The sequence below is a fragment of the Corapipo altera genome, unplaced genomic scaffold (assembly GCF_003945725.1).
Source record: "Corapipo altera isolate COAL_440 unplaced genomic scaffold, ASM394572v1 23b, whole genome shotgun sequence".
Lineage (NCBI taxonomy): Eukaryota > Metazoa > Chordata > Aves > Passeriformes > Pipridae > Corapipo > Corapipo altera.
Window position 1 is genome coordinate 5542161 of NW_020884885.1, and position 27873 is coordinate 5570033.

The 27873-nt window shown below is 40.4% G+C and overlaps 1 protein-coding gene across 5 annotated transcripts in view; it reads left to right on the forward strand.

The window, feature by feature from the left end:
* The first annotated feature begins 2060 nt into the window (after positions 1–2060).
* Positions 2061–27873, forward strand: part of RGS6 (regulator of G protein signaling 6) — a 265004-nt gene continuing 239191 nt past the window's right edge. For 4 of the 5 annotated variants that reach the window (XM_027642017.1, XM_027642021.1, XM_027642022.1 and 1 more), the window contains exons 1-2: positions 2061–2277; positions 17910–18014. In XM_027642017.1, coding sequence (XP_027497818.1) covers positions 17931–18014 — 84 coding nt within the window. In that variant the 5' untranslated portion in view covers positions 2061–2277; positions 17910–17930. Of the gene's footprint in view, positions 2278–2620; positions 3006–17909; positions 18015–27873 lie in introns of those variants that run through there. The other variant, XM_027642018.1, reaches the window with a different exon arrangement.

Sequence of the window (27873 nt, forward strand, 5' to 3'; positions counted from 1 at the left end):
TAATACAGTAATACTTGGCCTGGAATTACTGTCAGAAAACATATTGGTAGTTTCTTTGAATTGCAATGTTAATACATATGTGAAATATTTTCTATCAATCTTGTATTTTGAAAATGGCATTTCTATAGAAAATGCATTTTAATGTGAGTTAACCTGATATATTTAAGCACTGTGTAATGCATGTACACTCCCTTGAGGGAGCTGTGAGAAAAAGACTGTGTAGAGCAGTCATGAAACAGTTTTTCCTGAACAAACCTGATATAAGACACTGAAATATTTAATCCTTGGTATTACAAGTAGTCATACCCCAGCATAATTCAATATAACTATTGATTTAAAATGCTTTGCTGAGAAAATTTCTGTAAAAAAAGAAATCTTTATTTCATAGGTAGCCATTCTCTCTTTCCTCCTTTGCCAGACAACCTTGCATGGCAAATAATGTATAACATGTTCAGGTTAATCTTAAAGGAATGACAAGTAGTTTAAATTCAAACTTGATATAAATGGAACTACTTTTTAGATTAATTTTATTAAAAAAAATAAAGTATCCCAAAAATATCCTGTGCTGTTTGAAAGGTGCAATCCCTTTGAACAAAAAAATCAGGGAAGGTTCACCAAGATCAGAATGTTTTAACCTGCCACAGAAGTTTTTAAATGCCTGCAGCTGATATCTGAACCAAATCAATTGAATCAACACCTTGTGAAGTCTGGTAAGGGTCAATGAGCTTGTGTGAGGCACAGCAGAATTTTGCCACTAAGATGCAATTTTGAGTGTGACAGGTAAATAAATGTATAGTCTGTGATGATGAAGGACATTTTAGAAGAAGCATGTACAAACTGTACTGGCTGGAACCTGGCTTTTGCAAGACTAAGGAAAGAGTAGCCAGTAATGGTAGAGATGGTGATATTGATCCAGTAGAAATGGAAGTGATGTGGAGTTGCAGCAGAAATAAATTTTTCTTCTTAATTTAACATTTGAATTATTGCAGCAGTTTAGTGTACCAGACATCACCAGAAAGTGTCCTGGGCAGACTACAGCCATAAAATAACAGGATATCCCTGCACATGACAGCTTTTGGTGTCAATCATCAGGCTTGTGAAATTTAAGCCTAATTTTGATAAGATGTTAGGAAAGGGTGGAACAGAGTCCACCCTTTAAGGAAGGGCCTTTAAGACAAGCTACGCAGGTTAGTAAAGTAGCCTTTCCTCTGTGCAGCTGACAGCCTTCACAACTCTGTACAGAGTTTCAACTGTGATAGTGAGTCCGATGTGTGGAAACCAAACCTTGGAAATGCACAAACTTTAGCACAGAGTTATGCAGGGATGCCTCCTGTCAGTGGTTTGCCCTACTGCCTTCCAGCATACGGCTTTCAGACCTGACAGTCAATTTTGGGCACAGTGGGCTTAATTTGCCTTCTGGAGGAAAAGAAAGGGAGTAAAAATCTCATCCAACAGAGAAACTGGTGGATAATATCCATAGGAAGTATGCAAACTACTTCGCACACCTAACTAATGTGCGGACACAGCAGCAATGACTTTTGCCCATGGGACAGGTCTGTGTAAAAGAGCTGGGTCTCCAAACCATTTTGTCGAGATGTGGTGCTTGTTAGGACTGATGGTGGTGTGTGGAGCCCTAAATATCGTGTAAGCACAGGCATTAGCTAGGAAATCCTGCCTGTTGGAGGACCGTCACCCAGAGATGAGGCTTTCCCGGTTTCAGGAGAAAGAATTTTGCTGAAAGCTTTAATTGCAGTGTGCAACACATAAACGAGAGTGCAACACAGATACAAGGCCCTGCCTCCGGGGCTGCGCCGAGTGCCCCAGAAGCAGCCGGGGTGGCGGGACGCGGGGGCTGAAGCTTCCTCCCTGTCACCAGCAAAGGGCGGCTGGCTCGCAACCGGGGGGAGGCGGCGGCAGTACCGGGCGGGGGAGGCGCGGCGGGGCCGCCCGCAGCGGGCGCTGCTGCGGTGGGGCCGGGGCCGCTCCGTCACCGCCCCCGCCCGCCCGGCCGAGGGTCGGGCGGCGGCAGCGCGGGGCTGGGTGGGGCGGGCGCCGTGTGCCCGCGGTGCTCCGGTGGCAGCGGCGTCGCCCCGGCCGCCGTCCCCGCCGCAGCCTGAGAGGCGCTGAGGAGAACCGGAGGTTTTTGGAAGAGGCGCGGAAAGGAGCCCGGGCTGACCGCCGGCCCCGCCCGCAGGCTCACGCCATGCTGAAGGCGCTTCCCCGTCCCTGAGGAGAGGCGAAGGGGCGGCCGGGGACGGCGGCGGCGCGGTTGCTAAGGTAATGGGAGTGGGCTGCTCTCCTTGCCGCTGTTTTCCTGCTTATCCGCATTTGTGTGGCGAGCGGGTGCCTGTCGGCTTTGCCCTGGCAGCGGGATACCGGTGCTGGTCCCGCCGCGGAGAACGGAGCCCCGAGCCCCGGCGGGAGCGGCTGCGCGGGCGGCGCCGGGGTGGGAGGTCGCTCCCAGTCGGGAGTAGCGGACAGGTGCAAGGCGGGGTGTGTGTGTGTGTGTGTTTTCGGGGGGAGGCTTCGGGGAAGGACGAGAAGGAGCAAGCACTGGGATACAGCTTGAAGGGGGAGCTGGTGCCCTGTGGGAAAACTTGGAAACTGTTTCGCTTCGGTAGCGTATGGCAATAATACACTTCCATCCGCCGACAAAGTGCGTTTGCATGAAGACAGATCGGTGTGTGAGAGTAAAGCTGCCAGGCACTCTGCTTCCAGAGCCTTCATCTCCTGTGACACTAAAAGCATCTTCTTAGTCACTAGCTGTGATGGCATAAATAGAGGAGTAGGTTGCGGTGCCAGTAAGAAGCTTCAAGTGTTTTTCTCTGAAGAAGATGCAGATTTTTGTATAGATACCGGTACGCTGCCCTTATACGCTGCAGACATAATAGCAGACAGGGCTGCCGCTCCAAGGAGCTGACTGCGCCTGTGACTCGGAGCTTGGCGTCCCGTTTGCATCGGCGCTGCCCTCGCTGCCGATCGGAGCCCTCGCTGGGACGGCCTAGGTAAGTCGGGGCTTCCTTCAGCTGACCTGCAAGGGACTTGCCAGAACGGCATCCCAGTTATAGTCTGCGTGCTGCAGAGCAGCATGACGCTTTCGAATGCTTCCCTGAAATTAAAGATAGGCATAATTGCTTTTGATTGTTTTTTTTATTTGCTGACTCCCAGCGTGTAAAGATTGGAAAGCAGGAAAATCTATCTTTGCTAAATAAAGTCATACTGTAAAACTAACCTTTGTGTCAGTGTGTTACAACAGATACTGGTGGTTTCCCACCCCAAAGAAAGCTACGTTTCGTTTGTGTGTTTGTGTGTTTGTAAGCTGTGAGTGTGAAAAGCACTTGTAAAGGTATAGTGATTTTTGTAATTGCTTGCTGAAGAACATAATGAAAGAGGTTAACTGTAGTTCAAAGCTTTGGGGATTTAAGACATTTAATATCATTCTAATATTCTCAAAGTCCAATGAGGTTTGTTTTGAAGTGGAAGGTTGTGTATATTTGATATAATAATTTTTTTTTTAATGCCAAATTTATTCTAATTTTGCAAATTGCAAGAACTAGCAATTATTTACTATGTTATGATCCATAATACTTTCTCACCACCTGATTTGGAACACTTGCACTATATTTCCTTGTAAATCTGCTTTAAAAAGAGGTTGGATGTTCGAGAACAGTTATTGGGGGCATGTGGTTACAAGCACGGAATAATAGTGTTCATTGCTTGAATATGCGTGCGAAATGCTGAAGAAACTGTTTAGACTCAGCCAATATTGACTTTATTTTTAGATGAGCTGTTCCTTTTTCTAATGACTTGGCTGATAGAACAATTGATGACCAACATTCCAGTTTCCTTTCTAACTGGCTACAAGTGTAGTGGAGTTTAGACAGCCCTTCCTTTTCCCATTCTGAGCTCTATTAGAAGGAGAAGTAGTTGTTTGCTACACGTCTTATACTGAGGTTTATAGTAATAGATGTTTGAAGATTACTGTTCACCTACCTGACTGATTTTTCTGGTTTTTTTTATTACTACCCGTCCCTTCTAAGTAAAGGTGCAATAAGAAGCTGCTTATAGTCATTGTCAACGCTGCTTGCCTTAGTTTCTCTCTGACAGTTCCCATGATGCAGATATCTATTTTAATCGATGATACTTGAGGATAAGAGGAAAAGGTATGTCCTCTTGAAGCAGCAGTTACCTCCTTGCTAACCACTTCCAAGGTGGTTTCAGCGTCTAGCATGGAATTCTGGTGGAGCACACTGGTATGGCAGAGGTGAGCAGAGCACTTTTAATTTATGGGAGTAACTCTCCTTTTGTTAATGTTTCTGAGGCAGCTGGAGGAAGGCTGAGTTTATGAACTGGAAATGCTAGGCTCTGTTGTCGTCCCTTCGAGCAGCCAAAAAGGGGAGAAAAGGAGAGGGCACTCCTGTCCCAGCAGACTGCAGCAAACAGATGGCGGGGAAAGAGAAGAAGCTGATGTATGTGGAGTAGCGGGAAGAGAAAATAGCTGCAGTGTGTCATTTTAACATGTACGTTAGGATGCTGTTAGTTACTCTGTGGTGAAACTTGTGGTACCATGGCTCCGCAGGATTCTAACAGGAATACAACGTTGTTAAGGGGCGGTTACTTTTTTTCTCTCCTTTGTAATGAGTCCTCAGCTTTTCAAGAATGAGGATAGCTAACCTGGAGGCTTTGCCCAGGTATACTTGTGATATCTAAATCAAACATTGCAGTTGTAAAGTGGCAGCAGAACAAGAGCAAGCTGCTCTTCCCTTGCCCAGTGTTAGTTTTGCCCTTATGATGGGTTGTGGTATTGTTTATGCTTATCACCTGAAGCTTCAGTTGCATTTCTGCAAGCACATGTGGACGCTCTAGAGGGGAGATTGTAGAAACAAACGAGTCCACTTCACTAAGCAGCACTGGACTGTCCAGGGGACAAATATTGCACCTAGTTGTTGGAACTGAAATGCTCCTGGTTCCTTATGGGACTCGTCTCAGCTTCTTCATGACTGCATTATTGTCTGTGTCAATTCATACCACAGTATTAAAATTAAAAAGATAACCTGGGTACAATAAGAAAATTACATTGATGATTTGGGTGTTTCTTGATGTCATACTTTGAGCTGCTGTCACCAATGTGGTGTAAGACAGCACTCTGCCACGTGAAACGAAATGTAAGCAAGAGATCTTGGGCCAGTGTTATTACTGAAGGTGTAGTAGTACTTTTAACCCTAAACACTTGCATCTCTGTCAGCATATCAGAGACAAGCTGACCAGAGCTGTGCCGGCCAAGCACATTCAGAAACACCTGAGTGCCTGTAGGTGGTGTTGGGTATCACCTTGGAGTGTTTTTAAAAGATAGTAATAGACATATCTTGGAGAGTTCTAAACTGTTTGATCGCAATTTTCCTTTAATGATATAGTGGCTTTTAAATTTATAAAGGATGATATTAATGTTAGTGAATCCACAATGTTTCTTAATCTATATGAATTTTACCATGAAAAGACGTTTCTTTGATTTCAGATGGAATAATAGCATATTGTGGTGACTGAGGAATGAACTAATTTCTGTTGTTGTGCTCTATCTATGAAGAGGAGCAAGAAAGAGGAGCTAATTTGTGTTTTACTTGTTGGTTGTCAAGCTCTAGAAAGATTGTGGAGTCGAGAGACTGCTGCTATCCACTTGTGTTGCATCATATCTCATCCTATTTTTTAACATCTCTCTAGCTAGTGGCAAAGAATGTGGAGAGAAGAAAGAAAAGCAGATTAAAATTTAAGTAAGCAATAAGGTTCTGACACTTTGACATTCTGGGAGCTCTGCATTGTCATGCTGGAAACAGCTATCTCTTCCTAGACTTAGGAGCAGCAGAGTAAGGCACAGGTACTGTCCTTTGCCTACATGGGTGTACTGGGGACCATGAGGCAGTGAAGAGAAATTAGTTCCCTATTTTTGTAGGAATCTTCAGTTCCACACTAAAAACATATCCCAGTGGAAAAGGACAATATTTAATCTTTTTTTACTATGCTTATAGGACCTGGTATCAGTGGTGAAAGGTTCACAGGGTAGTTTAAAGCTCCTCAGACTGTTTACTACAGACCTACTGGGCTATTGGGGTGTGTGTTGAGCAAGTGGTAACTAATGGTTTGAAAGCTGGGGTTGATATGTCCAATTTGTTATGTCTCATTTGTTATATGAATGTGGGAAGTCACTTAATTTCATTGTGATTTAGTTTATAATTTCGTAAAAGAAAATATCTCTGTCACAGATAGGAAAATAGTTTCAGATTATGGGTTCACTAGTATAATAGCAAACTGGCATGGACATACATTAGCTCAATTAAAGGAACTGTCTTTATCGGAGTATTATAGTATAACAGCAGCAGTAGTAAAGTATATTAGTATTTATAATGTATGTAGCATATATTGGTATTTATAGTAGTCCAGTTCTGGCATTTTGAAGTTCAAGTTTAGATGAACCTCAGCAGTGGAATTTGTAGACTCTGCTGAACTGTATGGGAGTGTGGACTTGAGCTAGCTAATTTAGGAGTGACTTAAATGCTTTTTACATTGCAATTACTGAAGTGATTTGGGTATAATTTGCATCTGAAAAGGATGTGTGCTGTTGTGATAAACAGGAGGGCACTGAAGTCGTAGTATATTGCATCATGTCCTTGAAGTAGGTGAGATGCAACCAGTTGTGTTCACTTTCACTAGGGGTATTGCATGGTGCCACATCTTCAAGGACACATATGCTTTTGGGTAGTAAATTTCACATTTAGTTTGATTGCAGCATACTTGCAATTTTTCCTCCTCTTGAGATGTACAACCAGCAAGAATTCTCAGCACTTTGGGGTGCTTTAAATGAGATTGTGCAGTCGCCGATCAATGCAGGGGTTGATTACTTCTATCAACTTGCATAAGATTGCTTGAAGGGAGCTTCATTTTAGTGATCTCTGTTTGAAACGGAGTTTAAGTGGAGTAAATTTGAATTTGGAATGTAACAGACACTGAGGCCTGTGGTTTTTTGTTTGTTTGTTTGTTTGTTTTATTTTAGTACTTTCTTGCCAGTCTGTATTAAAACATCCATTATTTTTGCTTCTCATTCAGTTGTATCTTTGAATCAATTTTCTTCAGTTGTTTTCAGCTTACTAGGTACAGTGTAAAATACAACATGCAGCCCATCCCCCAGAAGTAGCTTACTGTGGTTGCAATTAGTGTTTTCTATGGTACATAAAGTGCAAGGCACTTGCAGAGATGGTGTCTTTGATGGACCAACTTCATAGAACAGGATGCTCTTAGTACACCTTAACTGACCTAATGCAAAATGATTTTTCAAAGACAGCTTTATACTGGAGAATGGATTAGAAGTCTACCCTCAAGCTCTGTATTATCAGTGCAGTTACTCATTTTCCACAGGGAATGATTCTGACCAATAAGTTGGCATTGTTGCAAAAAGCCAAAATACAGCTTCAGCTCTCTGCTTTGTAACTGCTCTTTGCAGGCTGATAGTGCGTTGTAAATACTCTGTAGCTTGAGATCACCAATTCACATGAAGTTCAGAGTTGTGCTATATCTATCTCTTTGCATTTCTAAATTTCAATAGCACTGACACTTGCTTCAGTTCAATATTCAGCATATATTTGCTGTTACAGTCTTTGCAGCTATCCTTGGTAACAGGGTTTTGGCTCAGAGCCTTTCTAAGAGCCCTTGCACTCACACCAGTATTATTTTATTGGAAGGGAGATTGATTACAGGTAAATACTGCATTTCTTTTCTGAATTCTTTGGAAGAGGGGTGGATGTATTGGAGGCAGTTTCTTCCTGGGTACAACATCATTCTGGTCCATTAAAAGTAAATTTAGTATGCAAGTGCCCATTTTAATGATTGATTTCATAAAGGGAAAAAATTGCCTAGTTAATCAGCCATTCTTTGTCAATATTTGCTGCCATCCACCCCCATACCGTTTTTCCTTCTGGTTATTTTGCTCTCCTTATTTATCTGTCAGATACTGTATTGAGAACTCTGAAAGTGGAAAAGTTCTTCCTGTTAAGTCAGCAATGCTTCCAGCACACCTTGCGGTGGACAGACCAGAAAACAGGTAGGGTATATTTCTTTATTTAAAACAAAAAAGAGAGAATGCCTCTAATTTGGCATCAGGGAAGTCGGGACTTACTTAGTGTCAGATGCCAAGAAAGTTACTTTATATTGGCTTCCACTCCTAGATTTCCTGGGTGTAGCATCCAGTTGCAGACAGTATTTTCAGCATTCTAAAACAGCTACAAATATCTGCAGATTTAGAAATACATAAAATGGAAATGGAGTGTAGCATCATGAGGAAAGGAGAGGAAAGTAATCTACTCAATGGTATACCAAGAAGCAATCTGATCATCTGCCACGTGACTGAGGCAGATCACCAGTGGCTAACACAAACGAAACAACTGGAATTGTCCATCCTTAGTGTCGTCTGTTAGTTGTGTGACAGGATGAGCACTGTCACAGGTGTCTTGGAGAGAAAATTGCTCAAGACCATGGAGAGCATCCTTTTTGGAAGTGGTATGAGACCTTGGTGACCCCGGTAAGCAATATTCTGCTTAGACTACCACATTGTGAATATTTGTTCTTTTTATTAATGGACATACATAATTGGGAACAGCAAGTGATTGGAGAGAAGTACCCACTGAAGCCTACAGAATGCTCACATTGGATTACACAGGGGGCTGAGTTTAAATTTGCGGACTGTATATGTCTGCAGGAAACCAAGTAGCTTGGATTGACACGTCTGAGAGCTAGTTTGATCTAAATGATGGCCTTGTCCACACTGCACATGCTTGGCCAGAGGGGTCTCAGACTTCTGGCCCCCAGATGGTATTCTCTGTGGCCTGAAGATACAATGATCATTGCGTATAGTTTTTTTCCAAGCACAGTGTTTAATAAAAACTGTGAGACTGTCCTGCAGCTGACCAGAAGGATGAGGTTATGCATTGCAGGACTTGAGACATGCTGGGAAGCTGTATGGTGTTCCAGAACCTATTGAGAGACTGATGCAGGAATGGCTAAGTAGGAAGCCAAATCCTACATAAGATCATCCATGCTGATGCTCTGGAGCAAGTACTGATGGTGGAGATCTGTGTTCCCAGACATATGTCCCCTTAGGTTTGGAGCTCTCCCAAAGAGAACCTGGGATCAAACTAGCGATTGAGCACTGTGGGTGATCAGGAGCCCAGAGCTTGCTCCCTGCCCTGTGTGGAAACATAGATATATCTGTAGGATGCTTTGAGGCAAATATTCCACAGGAGAAGCACTTAGTTAAGGTGCAAGGGGACTGCACCTTTAGAAAATGTCTGTAAGAGTAGTAGAAACTGGAAATCACAGCCTTCATCAGGATCCCAGTTTCCCTAAAGAGAAGAAGAAGGGAGTGTCTGGAATTAGGTCCTTTCTTCTTGCTCTGTCAGAGTGAGGCAGAAGAGTTTCTGCTTGTTCACTAGCCTAGATGGATACTTGCCTTTCGTCCTGACAGTTGCAGAATGAGAGTGTTGAGCTCTACTGCTTCAGCACAGGGCTCCCTGTGCACTGGTACCTCAGAAAGAGGAGGAATAGGGTCCTTTAGCGTCCTTGAATTCTCCCAGTGTGTACAAAAATGCTTTCCCACAAACAAAGAGGAATTTGTTTGGCAAAAATTTGAACATTAAGTGCAGTTGCTAGAAGTGTTTATACTTCCTTCCTTAAAAAAGGCAATGCACTGAGTATTGTTGATAGTACTGCAGTGCTCAGCACTTGCAAGGAGGGGCAAAAGGTCTGGGTTGGTCTTCTACTAGGAAACTATTTTCAGAGTAACTTCTGTTACAATTTGATGTCCGAAACAGTCATTGGAAGGATTTTCAGATGCTTTGGGAGCTGTACATCACTGATAAAAAGTGGACTTCCTTTGCTGCCCCTTTATGCAGGGGAGCAATGCTGTGCTATCCAGAGTGGCACCAGACTCTTCAGTCTGTCACTGCTGACTGTGGTGTGGCTCCCTCCGTGGGGACGCCCTGCCCCTGTTTCACTAGCCCTTATGTCCTCCTCATCTGGTTCAGGGGAGGAACATGCAGAATCTTGACCTGCTGGGCACAGTGGTCAGCGGTGCCATTTAACACCAGTATTTCCCCCTCCTCACCAGTAAGTGAACTGGTGGAGATGGTGGAGTTTTGATCTCAGCTCCAGTCTTCCTGGCTTTTGCTCCATTCAGGTAGGTGTTGTATCATTTCGTCTTTGGAAAGTTACTTTGCTAATCATGCAGGTTTAATTGTGAAGGACGAGTAGAGGTGAATTGTGCAGTGCTTGGACTGAGCTACACCAGTCGAAAGCAGAGTCTATCCCAGCCAGGGCCTGGGGATCCTCTGGTTGATGTATTCACCTTGATCAACAAGATCACTTCTATGATACACTGTATGTTGTCCTCTAGTATACATACCTTGCTTGGCATGCCCAAGTCCTGGTTTAATGAATAATAATTAACCAGAAAAAGAACATGATGGTAAGTTTCTTCACAGTGCAGTTTTAAAGAGATTTATGTAATGGATGAGAAATATCAACCTAATACTAATGGGTTCTAATTGAATTCAGAGTAAGTAATTTTTCCTTCCCTATCCCTTCCCTCCTGTAACCTTAATAACATGACCTATTTGATCTAAATATTCTAGCAGAGTAGGTAGGGATTTTTCCTATTAGGTAATTATCAGTTCAGCAAATCATGTGGTTATATGATTTCTCAGGTGTGTGAAAAATCATGTAGTCTAGTTGTATTTCACTAATTAGAAAGAAATTAATTAGGTATTAATGATATGAAGCTATATTTTACTCTGTGACTGTGTGCTAAAGCTCTGAATCTCTCATAATTTGACATTAATACTACATGTCTGTTATAAGCTGCCCTTGAAATAAATTAATTACATAGCATAAAGGTAATTTCCATTTATTGTCACTCAGAAGTGTATTTCAGCTGAGCAGTGCTGATAGATATTTACATTGGAATTCATTTAGTATATTATGTCTTCTGAGATGTAGTTTTTCCATACTATAACAAACTTTATTTTTATCTCAGATGTGCAAGAAATCTTTTGCACTGCAAATTTTGCTTATTAAGTTGACAACTTATATAGTAAAATAAAGAATGAAAGTTGATATATGAACTTGTGTTATTAAATTCAGGTGATATTTTCAAGAAATAGTTTGTTTCACAGAATTTCTTCTAACTTTGTATTTCTTTTTCTTTCTCTGTTATGTATAAAACCCAGATCTATAAGGACTCCTAGATGGACTAATTTATATGAAACACATGGGATAGTGTGTCTGTAAGAGATTTCTTAGAGCAATCTTGTTTACAATAGGATTTTCTTACAGCAGTCAAGGTGTTTGAGGACACTAATGGGAATCTCCTAAGTTAGTGTTAAGCTGTTTGTGTTGAATTTACATATACAGAGAGATTAAATGCTGACAGTATTTATGGATTAAAATGTAAAAGTTGTTGTCTTTAAAATTTTATCATTACACTTCTGTATCAGAAACTCTAAAGAGGTGAACTGTGAAAAAATTATTTTCTTGCTTTCGGAGCATATATTTAATTGGTTATTCCAGTTTAAAGTTCACCGATCCTTTTCTGACATATGGGAGCCATATTTTTTTGCAGCTTCTGGGTTTTGGGAGGGTGTGAGGACTCTGATCAGATAAGAGAGAGAACTCTTGCTGTGACTCATTGCATTTTGTCAGTGGCTGCCTGTCTAGTCCAGTGTGCTTATGTTTCTTGGGGTAAAAGCAGATGTGCTCTATAATAAAGAATAAAATATAAAAAGGAAAAAATGAGTGAGAAGCAAATGTACCCTCTTTTTTTAGCATATTTTTGGGAGTACTTTTTAAATGCTTAATAGGCCATCTTTTCCATAAACAAGAAGTTGAAGGCTGCTGATTTCCTCCTTGTGCATGGCAGTGAGAGAATGGTTAGCACAAATGGTTTTCAGTTTTTTTTTTTCCCATTTTCAATCACTTTAGCTGCTGAGGAGTCCAGAATACTGCAAGTATGGCTATTGTCAGAAAAACAGCTGTGGGAAAGCGTCTTTGAACATGAAAGTTGGAATTTAGAAGCCATTTATATTTTTAAGAGATGCATTTGTATCTGGATTGCTGGTGTGTGGATGCAGGCTGATATGAGTTAGCCCCTGATAGTACAGCAAACTGCCTGTACTGGAGGGAGGAACTGAAGTACTCTTCAGGTAGTAATTGGTGAAGCTCTTAGTTGGAGGCTGTGTGTGACTACTTCTAATTTTTTTGAAAGCCTAAATAAATTGTTTGTTTTCCTTCTTCTCGGCTAAGTGTAGCTAAAATTTCTTTATAAGACCAAGCTGGATTCCCTTCTCTGGCTGATGCATCACAAACATGTGCTTAGAGGAAGGTTGAGAGGACAAACTGTTTTTCAGTCTCTGTAGTGTTGTAGGGTTGACTTTCTGCTTGCATTTGAGTGGATGGGACTGACATGAAAAAGTGTGTAGAAAGAATAGATTTCAGTGGTATCCCTTGAAAAATTAGTCTGATTCCTTCACACCAGGCTATGAGGTTTTGTTGGTTTATTTTCTGTCAGAGAACTCTCCAGGTCAGATATGGACTTTCACAGTCCATAATGAAAGAGTTGCAAATGCGGCATGTTAACATAGGGTTAGGGTAAAAAACCCTTTACTTTGAACATGAACAATTTCATTTGTGTTTGCAGCTAGTAGCCTGCATCACTGGAGCACTAACTCTGTGTTCTCTACCCTTCTCCCTGGCGTTCTTTTCCCTGGCAAAGACGGATAGGTGCTCTCTTGGGGCTATTCCAAAATTGCTCCTTGGTCAGAAGTGTTATTGCCTTGTAGCCAGTGGTTTGTTTGTGTTTGTTGGGTGTTAAGTCAGTGCCACAGTCCTCAGGCTAATGAGAATGCCCCATTTGAGAATTGGCTTGAGATCAGACTTTAGTATGGCAGGAGTACAGGAAAGCAATCCAGGAGGTTCTTGGAAAGCATTGACTGTAACTTTCTGATACAGGTGGTGGAAGAACCAATGAGGAAAGGTGTGCTGTTGGACTTATACTAACTAAGAAGGAAAGTCTGGTTGGAGATGTGAAGACTTTGGGCAACCTTGACTGTAGTGACCACAAAATTGTGGAGTTCAGTATCCTGCTAGGAGGAAGCAGAAAAATGAGTAAGATTGCAGCTCTGGACTTCAGGGGAGCTAATTTTGGCCTCTTCAGGGGCCTTCTTGGAAGAATCCTGTTGGAATGTGCTAATGGGAAGAGGGGTCCAAGAGAGATGGCCAGTATTCAAGGATCGCTTCCTCCACACTCAAGACTGGTGAATCACCAACCCTAGGGAGAAGGTGTGGAGGAAGGAGGACTTTCCCTTGATTGAGGAGGATTGGTTTAGAGACCATTTAGTCCAACTTGACATCCACAAGTCTGTGGGCCCTGATGGGATGCACACATGAGTGTTGAGGAAACTGGCAGATATCATTGCTAGGCCACTCTCAATCATGTTTGAAATGTTATGGCAGTCAAGAGAGGTGTCCAAGGACTGGGAGAAAGCAAATGTCACCCCAGTCTTCAAAAAGGGCAAGAAAGAGGACCCAGGGAACTACAGGCCAGTCAACTTCACCTCAGTCCCCAGAAAAGTGATAAAATGGCTTAACTTGGAGGCCATCTCTAAGCATGTGGAAGACGAGAAGGTGATCTGGAATAGTCAGCATGGATTCACCAAAGGGAAATCATGCTTAACTAACCTGATTGCCTTCTACAATGGGACAAGTGTTTGGATAAGTGAGGGGAGAGGAGTGGATGTTGTCTACCTGGACTTCAGCAAGGCTTTTGACGCTGTCTCCCATGACATTCTCACAGGCAAGCTCAGGAAGTGTGGACTGGACGTGTGGACAGTGAGGTGGTTTAAGAACTGGCTGAATGGCAGGTCTCAGGGAATTGTGATCACTGGCACAGTCTGATTGGAAGCCTGTCACTGGTGGTGTCCCCCAAGGATCAAGACTGGGCCCAGTATTGTTTAACTTGCTCATCAATGACTTGGATGAAGGGACAGAGTGCCTCCAGCAAGTTCGCTGATGATGCAAAACTGGGAGGAGTGGCTGATTCCCCAGAATGCTGTGCAGCTCTACAGAAAGATTTTGACTTGTTGGAGGAATGGGGAGAGAGGAACCTTTTGAAATTCAACGAAGTGTGAGGTCCTGCTCCTGGGGAAGAATAACCCGATGCACCAGTACAGGCTGGGGTCTGACCTGCTGGAGAGCAGTGCTGTGGAGAAGGACCTGAGGGTCCTGGTGGAAAACAAGCTATCTATGAGCCAGCACTGTGGCCAAGAAGGCCAATGGAATCCTGGGCTGCATTAGGAAGAGCGTTGCCAGCCCGTCGAGGGATGTGATCCTGCCACTGTATTCACCCCTGGTGAGGCCACATCTGGGGTCCTGTGTCCAGTTCTGGTCTCCTCAGTACAAGAGATGTGGAGCTTCTGGAGCAAGTCCAGTGAAGGGCTACAAAGATGATTATGGGACTGGACCATCAGTCTTAGAGGAAAGGCTGAAGGAACTGGGCCTGTTCAATCTCAAAAAGAGATGACTGAGGGGGGGAGATCTCATCAATGTCTAAGTATCTGAAGGGAGGGTGTCACGAGGACAGAGCCAGGCTCTTCCAAGTGGTGCCAAGCAGTAGGACAAGAGGCAATGGGTAGAAGCTGAACCACAGGAAATTCTACCTGAATATAAGGAAGAACTTCTTTATTATGTAGGTGACTATGTACTGGAACACTTGCCTAGAGCAGTTGTGGAGTCTCCTTTTCTGGAGATACTCAGCAACCATCTGTACACAATTGTGAGTAACGTGCTCTAGGGGACCCTGCTTGAGCCAGGACATTGGACTAGATGACCACCAATACTCTCTTCCAACACCAACCATTCTGTGGTTGTGTGAAGCAGTCCTGCATCGCTGGGTGCTGAGCTCCACTCAACTGCCGTATGTTAAAAAGCAGAGGTGTAATGGGATCCTTGGGACCCAGCATTGCTGTGCTTTCACCTTGAAGAGCCAAGAACATGCCCTTGTCATATCACTGTCTTATTTTATCTGTAGTCTTTTTTTCCTGTAGAATACCATCTGAGAAATGATTATGTGGGGGGTTTTTGGCGGTTTTTTGTGGGTTTTTTTTTGTTGTTGTTTGTTTTGTTTGTTTATTTGTTTTAAAAAGCAATCTATAAGAAAGAGAAAAAAACTTGGACAATGGTCAGAGCCGTCACAATTCCTCAGAGGCCCTAGCTTGGCCTGCTAAGGCCCATCTCAGCAGCAGCAATGCCTGGGCTATGTGGAGGGAATGTCCACACTTGTCTCTGTTCCTAGGTGCACCTCAGTCCTACCTTGTCTCCAGCCTTGTTCTCTGAGGTGTCCATCTTGCTGTCACTCCTGCAAAGCAGCTCCTGCTGCTCCTGACTGAAATCCAGTAGGAGATGCTGGGCACTAGTGGGGATCACTTTTGCAAATTTCTATCCTCCAACAACAGGTTGGTCCATTTGTATTAATTACCTTATGTAAACCTTCAAAGACAGTTGGTGGCTCCTTCAATGTCGCCATGAACAGCATGCAAGCTACTACTGCACTTGTAGAAGATGTTATTGTCTTGTTGCACTAGAGTAGATGAAAAGCTTCAAGAATTGCTATGGGGGAAAATCCTGAAGTATCAGAAAAGATCAAGTGAGCTGACAGTATAACAAGAGAACAGAATTTGTAAATGTGGACGTTCAAAGTGAATAATGCAATGAGTGAAGCGCAGCTAAGTAATGCTGCAGAGGGGTTTTCGATTAGAAATTGTAATTTTGTTCTTTAAAGATCATTGCTCAATTGAAAGTTAATTGTAATTGTTTTCTTTTAAAGTATGCTTATAAAATCTCACATATAATGTAAGCAGTGAATGTGGTCTTTATATATTGCAGGTGAAGCTGAAATTCGGGTGACTTGACATACGCTTTCAACTCTGCTTTGTAATTGCCTTCAAAAAGTTACATAAAATCTCTACCCTGTTCTTGATCCATTCAATTGAGTGATGATAACCTTGAACCTAATTCTTTAGTGTCTTGAAATCATGACTAAGCAGTGTTGTGAAAATGCACATTAGTGTAAATAATTCAAAGTGCTGTAATTTGAAAATGCTTTACCCTTCAACATTTGTGCTATTTGATTGTTTTTGCATCTAATAATCTTGCTTAGAGAATTTATTATGTTTCCTTTTTAGCTCATGACCTGGCACAACAGTATTGTGTTTGGGCTTCTAGGAAACCATGAGGTTTAATAGGGGTAAAAATAAATTTATTTCCTTTAAATATAAAGCAGCATCTAAATTGGTCTGAATATGCCTTGAAAAGGTGATTTGTATATATATAATTTAATTTGAGCTTGAACTGTATTACTGAATTTCAAAATTGGTATGTGCATGTATAAATGCATTTGTGCCCACTCGTGTGTGTGTGTGCGCGCGCACTCGTACTTTATATAGGAAATGAAGGAATCTGGATTGATGTAGACTATTAAACTTTTGTGTCTTTTATGTCTTACTTAAAGGGGTATCTCAGCTGCTCTGACTTCAGTGGAGGATGCCACATTACAACTGTAGCCTTTTCACTGCGGAGATAGAACAGAACTGGGATGCAGTCTGAGCTTTTCTGATTGTGGCTCTTGATTTGTCCTTGGGAGCTGATAACTGACAGCTAGAATGGCTCAGGGCTGTACTATACATATAATTGTATGCTATGTATGTATATTATATACTGGGGCACTTTGTCGCCTGTGGCAATGTGAAAGTGGGTAGAGGAAGGAGTAGGAAAGTATCTTCCATAAGTAAGAGAGACAGTTTAGTGGTGAACTGTGTTTTAGAAATGAATGTGTAGATTATGCTTGCGTGAACATAGGTGCTTTTTTTGTCTTAGTTTTTAATAAAATATGTTGAGATGGGATGTTTCAGTGCTTTCAATGTTAAAGAAATTGAACTTGTCAGGCAGTTTTAGTGCCAGTGTCTGTACGAGGCAATGTTACTTCTAAGGTTAGGAGAGGTCACCAAACAGCTCCACAGAAGCCTTTAATTTGAGATGGAACTTGTCAAATATTCTGGTGGAAATAAAATTTAAGATATAACATTTGACTTAGAATTTGAAGTGCCTTCCCTGCACCAGACCCCTTTTTTCCTTTATTCAAACTGATGCTGTTGCCTCAAGCCTGGCCTGACCTGGAGGAGATGAGGCAGCAGTTCTGTGCTTCTAGAAGATAAGGAATATTACGTGGGGTTGTCTGCCTGTCCTGCTGCCTGTTCCCAGCTGTGTCATGAGAAGAGGTATGGGACACTGCTTACTCTGAGCAAGCAGCTGTGCCTCCGTGGTTCCTGGCTGCTGCTCTGGGGTTGCAGAGAGCCGTAAATGACTTGAAGTATCTGCAGGCGACAGTCGGCAGTGTGACTGACAGTCTGCTGCACCCCCCAGCTGCAGTGGAGTTTACTCTGCATCACAACAAGCTCTATATCCTTCTTGGCTTTTTGTCTGCAGATACCTCAAAGATTCTAGAAAAGTCAAAGCTGCTTGTGCTATATAGCAAGGAAAGGAAGTGTGTGAAGTGTTAATTGGACTTTCACTGAATGATAAAAGATCAAAATGGGGGAAGAAATGTGTGTGTGATGACCCAAACCACAGCTGTGTGTGCTTGGTGGTCCTCATTCTTGGGGCATTATCCGGTAGACAAGACAGTTCTGACACAGTGTGATAAATTCCTGCATGGGTTGAAGTCTGGAGTGTGATTACCTCTGTCTGCCTGCCTTGGAGGTGTCCTTGCCATGCTCCAGTGCAGCCTGAAGCGATGCTGACTTTTGCTCCTGTCCTTGCAGTTTGAGCGACAGGAGGCAAACATGGCCCAAGTGCCCGCTGATCCGAGTAGTGCGGAAACTGCTGACCCAGAGGAGAGTTCTCCAAATATGATAGTCTACAGAAAGGTAAGGATTTGGAACTGTTTGCAAAAATCCCTTCTCTATGTGTAAAAGGATCCCATGCCTCTTTTGAAGTCAGAGGTATGTTTCAGAAGGCTTGGAGTTTTCAGAAAAGGAGGTATTTAAAACTACAGCATTTGAGAGCTTGAAAGTTGTATTCTGGTTGGTGAAAGCATTTAAACTTGTTAGTATAAAATATTTGACAAAAAACTAATAACTTAAATTTTGTAACTTTTTGTGAATAGCTGTGATATGGCTTTAGCTAGTCGTTCAAGATTACCAAAGCTAGCTAAAATAATTATACATACCTTTCAAGTTTTATCACACTAAGGATAAAGCAGCTGCCGTACAACAATCTTTTAGTAACATTTTTTTTCTATTTTCATATTTTGATTCTTCACAGTGTTGATTCTTTCACAGTTTGATTCTTTGCAGGTGGTTGTTCTTACTTCCTATTGCCTTGCTTAAATGAAAAAAAAGAGAATTTTCTCAAGTGCTAGGGAAAAATGAATTAGAAAAAGGTACACTAAAAGCAATATCAAAGAGCATTCTTTCACCATGATAAAATATGTTATTCTGAAGTATGTTGGAGGCAATATACAAGATGAAGGAAAGCAATCTATGCAATGCCATTTGCTATGGCATTGTTTTATTGTGGGGTCGGTGTATCCGTTAGCTTTGAAATTGAGTCTTTTTATAGTTTAATGAAATAATGTAAATATCTTTTATTTAGCCTGCAAAATATTTCTTATGTAGTATGGAAAAGTGCTGTATAGTTCTGACAAAAAGAAAATTTCTTATAGAGCTTAAGTAAGCTACCATTCTGTTAACTTAAGAGCTACAATGGTAGCTCAGATCAAGTTTCCTTTTGTAGAATGATCCTGGGTAAAATTACTGAAATGGGGTATGTGGTTCTGTTTTCTGCTTGCGTGACTGCAATCCTGATGACTTTCATATGCTGAGAAAATACTTTAGGTTTCATATAGAGCATAAGTTGTTTGAAGTGTTACTTTTTGATAACCATAGTTTTGATTTAGGTGTTCCATATTTGGTTTGGAATCTGGAATTGTTAACATGGGAAAATTTTCTGGGTAATGTGTAGGCTTGTTTGTTTTGAATGTGTTATGAACACACTTTGGCTGCTAATTTGGAAGTAGCAGTAGTCGGTTAGTCAGATTATCTTTTTAAAACCTGTTTGCTCAGAGGTCCAACACTCCAGCAGGTTGAAGTAGATATGGAGTATGAAAGAAGTGTTTGGTTGCGTGATCTAGAATTAGGGCATTAAATCTGTGACTCTGCAGAGTATCCACTTACTTGTTCTTGAAAACATGGTTTTATTTGTGTGCCTCACTTTCTATTAATCTTATGGCATTTTTGCTTAAGGATTTCTCTATTTCTTTGCCTTTTTCTGTTTCATTTTTATGACTGTAGGATAGGGCTTGAGAGTTATCAACAGGGAACATACTCATACCATTTGATTCATCTCTCCTTACTGGTGTTCCTCAGATGTCAGTATTATCAGCCTTTCGTAATGCAGTCATCTGTCAAAATACGTAGTTGTCTTTTAGAATAGCACGTCCCATGCATTGTGCAGTAATACTGTATTCTGTATTGTCAATGTTAAGCTAACGCATGTCTGTCAGGTTTTTGTTGCTTTATAAAAAGGGTTAATATCACCTATTCTTCAAAGTAATATTCCATTGGTAATTAACTTTCTAAAGTTAATTAATGTTATTTTATAATATAATTTATATGATAAAGTTATGTCTAAATTTATGTTATTTCTGGTGTTAGTATTAGATATTATTTGTTATTCTGATATTATTTTTGATATTAGTTTGATATTAGTTAGATGTATAAATAATGCATCAATGATATGTTCTCTAGCGCTGAAAAATCATATGCAAAATCTGAGACAAGACTTTTATTCTTTTGATTATCTCTCTCCAAATGAATGTTTAGCTCTTCATCTCTCATTTCCTTTCAAATTACTTGATTGCTAGTAATGAATGAGAAAAACACTTCACTGGACTCCTTGAAATATTGAACACAATCTGCTGGAATACTGTAGAGTTCAGAGTTGGTGTTGTGTCACAGTAGAAGAAAAAATTTGCTTCTCACAGCAGGGATCCTGAGATGCAATTGTTGATACCCCTTAGGAAGAATAAATAGGAGTGTGTTTCAATAATGGGACCACAGTAAATCCCGCTGTGTGAACTATTTTCTTGCTTATCATAACTGTCACATTTGTGGGTTTTGAGGGAGGAAAGCCCTGCAAGTAGAACCCCAAATTGTTCATACTTTCTTTACTGAGAGTCACTGGAGTCTATTTGAAGCTGATATACCAAGAGGGTGGTTGTAGCCTGGTTTTCTTTATAGTCACTAACAAGAGATAAACACATTTAAAGGACAAATAAGACCTTAGGTGGTACTCAGTGTCCCTTTGGAGCAACCTCTCTTTGTTTTGTTTATGGAGAAAAGCCTAGAACAGGCTGTGCTCTTTATTTAGGAAGGTAAAACTAAGTGGGATGGGTTTTGGCCATGCAGAACAAAATAAACTAATTTATTTTGACTCAAATTGGTTCATGATATTCTCTATGGACTCCTGCAAGCAAATGGATTCTAACTGCTTTGATTGCTACAGCAGATGGTCTCAATAAGAGAAGTCTTATTTTCTTCTACCTTCAGTGTTAACCTTTTGGAGGTTGATATTTATCCGTTTGTGAGGTATGTTACTTTTTAATCCAAAATATCCAGTGTTGCCTCACTGTTTTGGAAGACACCTGTGTGTGATTTAGTGTAGATGCACTTGTTAGTGCTGGTAGTGTTTCAGGTATAATTTGCCTCACCCTACCCTTGTTGAAATGAATTTTACCCTACACTACACGAGCTGTATTGACTAGGTCTCCGGTGACAATCATGGGTACCTAGTACCTAGCTGTCAGGTACTTATGTCATGTGATAGACATCTATAATTAAGCAAGCTACATTCCACTTTTTGGACTTGTGCTTCCTCTCGTCTGTCTGTGTGTCTCAGTGCTGAGCCCTAAGCTGGTTATACAGCTATGAGCAGTGCTGCAGTAAGGATGTGTAACTTATCTCATGTGGTATAGTGATACCTAATGAAAAGTGTAAGGATGCTGCAGATACTGGATTGCCATTTAAGTAGTGCTCTGTGAGTAAAATGTAGGAACCATGTTTTCTTTAATCAGTCTGGCCACATCTGGAGAAGATGCTAATACGTTTTTTTGATGAAATTGCTCCTGGAAGAGTGGTGCACAGTGCTTAGTCTGTTTGGAATGTATTACCCTCCTTTCCACAGGAGCAGGGAGTGGCATCCCAGTCTTCACTTAAGTCTCTGAGTGTTGTGTGGGTGCTGCAGCATGGAAGGAAAAAAATGCAACAAAAAGCCAGTGAGAGGAGAAAAAACACTCCTAGCAAACAGTAACAGAAAATATCATTTGATTTTAAATGCCTGTCACATTCCCTTGAAATCCAGCCACCCTTGATTGCCTTTCTGTCTTCCAAGTGCTGGTTACTGTGTCCCAGGGGCTCTTTGGCTCATTGTTCCAATAATCTACGTCTGAAAATTCATCTTTTGCAGACAATATTGAAAGACAAATGGTTCATGGACACTTTCTGGCACCGGATCTATTAGGTGACCTATTACCAAAATAACAAACTAATTTGGCAAATCAAATCTTCTTACAAAAAGGATGCTGGAAAATTGTCATGTCACTGAAAGAAAAATTGAAATATTTAGGGTTTGACTAAAGAAGAACTAACCGAAAATACCAATAAGGAGGAGTACCTGGGGAATATAACAAGAAGGATGAAAAGACGGAAATTAAAATCTAGATTGGATAGCAAGATGTACTTGTTCCTGAGAGAGATCTCTTGTAATGGGGAAGAGTTTGCAAACTGTACTGTTTAGAGATATTTAGAACCACTGTGAGCATACATACTCTGAGGGGTATCAGAGGGTGCTATCAAAGAAATGACCTGCATTATCTGATGGTTGATATCCATTTCTGCTTAATTTTTGCCAGACACATCTTCTACCTCTGCTTGCTAACACTGGCACTTAGCGAGTTAAATTTTGAATTTTTATAGTTACTCATCACGAATCTTTTGAACAAGCAGGAAAATCTAGTTTCCAAAGGCAATTGCTGTTCTAAGTAAATGTAACACGAACTTGCAGCTGCCACAAGATGCTTTCAGAAAAATCTGAGTTGTTTGCTACCTTCAGTATTTGGCAGCCTTACCATCTTTTTAAATGCTGATTTAAGATCTGAATTGGAATCATTAAAAAAAAAAAAAAGAAAAGAAAAAAGAAGAAGAAGCAGCCTTAGATTAGCAGGTTTTCTCCAGGCAGATTTCAGGGTTTCAGTTGTGGGAAGAGGCTGGAATCTTGCTGTCAGACCTGGTCTAATGTACTGATAGGGCAGGAAATGAGAGAACAAGCAGTTGTGAAGACAGGTGTATGCATGCAAAAAATGTATGGACCATGAGGCAGAAAGATGGGGGAAGAGACTGTTGTTAAAATTAGCTGTTCATATTAATAAAAAAAAATAAATGCTGTTCTTATGAGCTAGTCAGAAGACCAAGACTGCTATTTGATTGCTTCTAAGTTATGCTATGAAAAACCATCTCAATAGGACACTCTCCAAGCAACCAAAAGCATACAAACCCCAAAAGGGTATGGTCCAAATGATGACTTGTAAAGAAAGAAAAAACTGCACTGTTTTAAAGTAAGGTGGATTTCATGAATACAACTTTTATTTTTTATTAAATGAAAGCAGTCCACACCTTTTTTGAGGTTTCCCAAACCCTCCGGGTTTTCACGCTGCTTTAATGAAAGGCAGCAGAATCTAAAATGTATTTAAAATATTGAAAACTTTTGGCATTATTTTATTTGTGTCTTCAGTTATATTTTAGGATTCTGCTGCATGCAAAGGCCTCGAACCATATTTTTGTACATGAAATCTGAGGTTTTTACACACTTGCTTCTGTAACTGGTTCTTTAATGTAAAACTGTAAATTGATGATGATAACGCATGAGTTGATAATACTGTAGACTTATAGACTTAAGATTTCACCCAAGCGTTTTTCTGTACTGTTATTAGAGATCCCTTTATGGTATTTTAAGCTGTCTTACTCTTGACATTTCCTGATTTAATTTTTTTTTTTTACTGTTTCCAGACTGAAAGTGGTAAGCCAAGATGAAACTAGGACTGAATTTGAGAGCCCTTATCGGTAATTTGGGAATTGAAATATGCATAATTTTTGATAAGTAGACCCCAAACTGGCATTGTTAATGTTGGAAAATAAATTTAAACCCAGTCTTGTTACCAAGATGTGTTGACATACAGGTTAGGCAGCAGGGCAACTTTAACTCTGAACTTCTGTATTGCACATTGAAAAGAAGGTTTCAGTTAATTTATCCCTGCAAATACTCATGTGCCTTGGCTGAAAACAGAAGCTGGCCATTTCTTGAAACCTTGCTAATGTCTTTATTCAGCTGATTTCCTTGTCAAAAACTTTGACTGCATAGGGTGTTGCATAGAGAGGGGGAAAATGCCAGCGTGCAAGATGAACTATTCATTAAATTGTGGGTGCAATAATGGCAGAGCTGGCTGCTTTTTATTGAGGAGATTCCCTCTTGGCATTTCCTTCAATAACAAGAGTAGTATTCAATAATTCTCCTTTCCTTACTCATATAGTAAAATCCTGGGGATAGTAATCACAGTAGTGGCATTAAATTTAGTTCTACAGAGAGAGAGAGAGGCTGTACAGTGGGGGTCAAAAATGGGAATGGCCATGTGCAACAGGCCTGTCAGGTAGGAGCAGCAGCCAAGAGAGACCTGAGTATGCTAGTAAGTCATAGGGAAGTTATGGTCCATTATTGAGCAGTTGCAATGAAAATCAGAAATAAAATCCCAGAGTGTCTTGAAGAAATATTTCCGGAGGAGTGATAGGTGTCAGTAGTATTATGCAAAGGGCCAGTGATATGGTCTCTTCTTGGTCATGGTGTAGTCTTCTCTGTTGTCATCTCCTGTCTTCAAGGTTGCACAGACTGGACTAGAAACAAGTGACTTATTTAGCTGAGCAAAAGCTAGTACTTGCATGTAGACAAATTTTTATAAATTTCTGATGGATATAAGTGATTTTGGAATTAGGAGGTGGTTCCTAATTCTCACAAAAGTGGAGTTCTGGAGCAGCCACTGCAAGGAGTATTGAGACCCAGGAAGCCATCTGGTTTTAAGATACGTGTAGGCATGTTTTTGAAGAGGTCTGTATGACGTGGTGTCTTGCAAAAGGAGAGAAGTAGAAACAGTGAGCCAAGAAGTCTCTCTAGCCTTATGTCTCTACCTACTTCAGATTACCTTGAATAAGGACTGACTAAAATACCTTCAAACACCCTTTTATTCATGCAATAGCAAACAGTTTGTACTGCTGAAGTTTGACACGTGTCGGTGTCCTTGAACAACACTAATGCCACTGACCTTGACTGTAGCTGTCAGGGAAACGTCGTGATAAAGCTGGGGGCTGTGGGTTTGATTCCACGTCTGTTAGGCGGTATGAATTATTAATGACTTAAGGCATTAGTGTAAAATTGCAGGAAGTTTGTGCCCAGAGGACTTCAGAAGCTGACTTGCATCATTGTTTAGATGCAAATAAGGCTGTCATACGAGTGGCAGAAACATGTTTTTAGAGTCAGGTGGAGGTGATCCACCTGGAGGAAGGGCTTTTGGATACTTCGTGGGTTTTTCGTTTTTTCCATTATTTGTCTTGCCATAATAGTTAAGACTTAGTTGATGTTGAAGACTCAACTCAGATTGATAGGCAGTGTGCAAAGTTACAAATTGGGAAATACTTGTAATGTGGTAGATAGGTAGGAAGACCCTCAAATAACTATTTTCTTGTTTGTCTTTTTAGGTGTATAAATGCATACATGTATATATATATACACACACGTGTATTTACATGCCTTTGAAGTAATGAGGAAGAATAAATAACCTTTATGTTTTATCCTGGCTATATTGCATAGCCTAATATGAGATACATTCTCAGAACATATATAAGATATATTAAAATGTTATATGTAGATGTATATATGATGTATTTCCTTATATATCTTATATGCCTTAAATCTTTCTATTCAAATAATGCATGCACAGACTAATTCATTTGCATTTCACACATATGAATCTGTCTTTCTTGGCTAGGAAAAGGTGGCCTTAGCCCTAGTGTAAAAATGTCCTTAGTTCTTGTTGTATCCCTCTTTGTAGTTAGAGATTTTGGTGATAAACCTGTAGCTTTTTGTTTGGGTTTTGGTAGTTGTTGTTGTTGTTGTTTTCAATCTCTCCATATTCAGAAGCAGTTGCCTTATTTAAACTTAGTTTTCTTTTTCCTCTCTGGCTCATGTTTCTCTGTTCCTGTTTGTGACTGAAACAAACTGTCTCTTGCACCCATAAAAGTCTAATTACAGTGATCTATTACTTTAACTGTTCTCAGAGGCAGAAAAAAGATGAACCAGGACCAATAGCTATGACAACTTCAAAGTATATTTTTAGCAAAGCAACTAGTGCAAATTTAGCATAGAGATAAAGAGAGAAGGTTCAGCTAGAGGGTAAGATTATGCTATTCTAGCTGTAGCACTTAGTGCCTTGCATTTTTGAAAACAGTTCTCTTTTATTCCCCTAGCATCTTTCTCACATGATTTGCTGTGTATTTGTTGTCACCATTTTAAGTGATGGCCTTGAAGTATTTTCATGGTGTTTACTTTTGCTTACTTTACTTTACTTTTACTTTCTTTTTTACTTATACTTGTGGTTTACTCTTGCATGTTGTTTTGGGCAGGATGCTGAATATGAGTGTTTTCTTTCTGCCTAATACTTTATTTTAGCCACGTGCTTGTTTCATTTATTAAAAAGAAAAAATAAACAAACAAAAAGAAATAGTGAAGCAGTATAGAGCTACTACCCTGATCATTCCAGGAGGCAGTTTCTGGCTATTTCAGATGCAGTCTTGAACCCTAGTATTAAGAGAAAAGAATTTGTGTGGAATTGGATGAAATGTGCACGAAACCCTGTCTTTTCGTTTTGTAATAGAACTTCAACTACATCCTTTTTAATAAAATATTGCTTCAGAGGATTACAAACTTCTTTCGAAAGGCTCTGCAATAAATTTGAGGTGGAGGATTCAGTTCAATAAATAGCATTACGTGTGGGACCATGAAAATATACAAATAAAGTTCCATTAAAAAACTCATGCTTTGCATCCTAAGACATTTTGAAGCATACTTGCTCTTTTTCATGAGAAGCAGTTCGTGTTCAAGGGGAAGCAATTACTTTTATTCTTTTTGCTTTATCGGTGCTACTGTTGTCCTATATCTTCTTTTTCGTTGTCTCTTCAAAGTTAACTGAACTGCAAAAAATGCGAAGTAGTAACCAGTTAACCAGACACTGAAGTGCATAGGTCTGCTTACCAAAAAGTTGTATTTTCATTCTTGAGTATATTCAGTATTTTAGTTCAAAAGCTACTTGTTTTTTGGGGTGGGGGACAAAGGTGTTAATTTAAATTAGATGTCTCCTCTCCATACCTTGTTTTCCTTAAATATTAATGGAGCTAGTTACTATTACTTTCCATTAAAGTGTTCGGAAATTATACTTTGGACCAATAATTAAGGGCCTCCGAAGCTAAAGTTATACATATTTGTGGCATACACAAGAAGAAATTACAAAATATGTATTTTTAAGGGTTTAATTGGGAGTAGACTAAGTGGACTAGATAAGAAGATAATTTAGCCAAGGAACACATTAATGAACTAGTCAGTTCTATTTCTTGTTTGAGAGCAAAAGTGCATCAATACCAATTTCATTCATACTTTAGTTTTGTGAAAGCATGGTTCTGTGAGATACAAGTCAAATGTTTTGTGGTTACATATTTAAGCTCTAGATGGAAATAGTTTTGTGTACTAGAGTCTTCTCAGAGTATAGGGCTAGAGGTGTCACTTTTGTTTTCCTCATCTACCATTTCTTCATTTGATGAAAATAGTTTTGGTGGCAATTGATTAAGAATTTTCCTTGTTGGTTCTCTTACCATTTCACATGTTTATTCCTTATGTCTTGCATTTGTTGAAGGTTTTAGCAAGGAGACCTGGAACTGGAGGGCTGTGGAAACTATCTAACAGCCTCTATTTGCAAGCATAATTGTCCTTTGCTTGTTGGAATGACTGTGGCTGCAGGAGCTGGCTTGGTGTGATGCCTCAAATAAAAGGAATATTTCACTGACTGATGCTGTAATTAGATGCCTTTCCCCATCAGTAAATCCACACAATTTTTTTAGGTGTTGCTTGTAGCTACATAGGAATTAGCTCATTCAATGACTTGCACAAAATGTCACAAAACATTGGCAGCACTGGGTTCTTTTCACTTGCACTGTCCCTCCCAGGCGCTTAATAGTAAAATTAACAGGAGCTGTGTTAATTATATTTTTTCTATGTGTGGAAAAACAGAGCTACAATAATGGCAGTACTGTTGTCTATTTGTGTATTGAAGATAGTCCAACCATTGGTTTGTATCTGGAAAGTTATGTGTGGAGAAACAGTGATTAAACCACATTTTTTAATAATGGGAAAACATCTGTTTGAAAAAAAGGGAGCCTAAGTGCTTTCTCCCTTGGTCCTCTTACTAGGAAAGGTGACCTACTTTGGTACTGATTTTTTTTAAGTATTTTTGACTGGAAAGCACTTGAAACATATTGAGTTATACCAACTTTTTCTTTCTGCATGTGAGAAATAAACATTTTCCTTTTTCAACAATGAAGGTGGTGTTTAAGTCATTCATAGTCTATTTAGCCT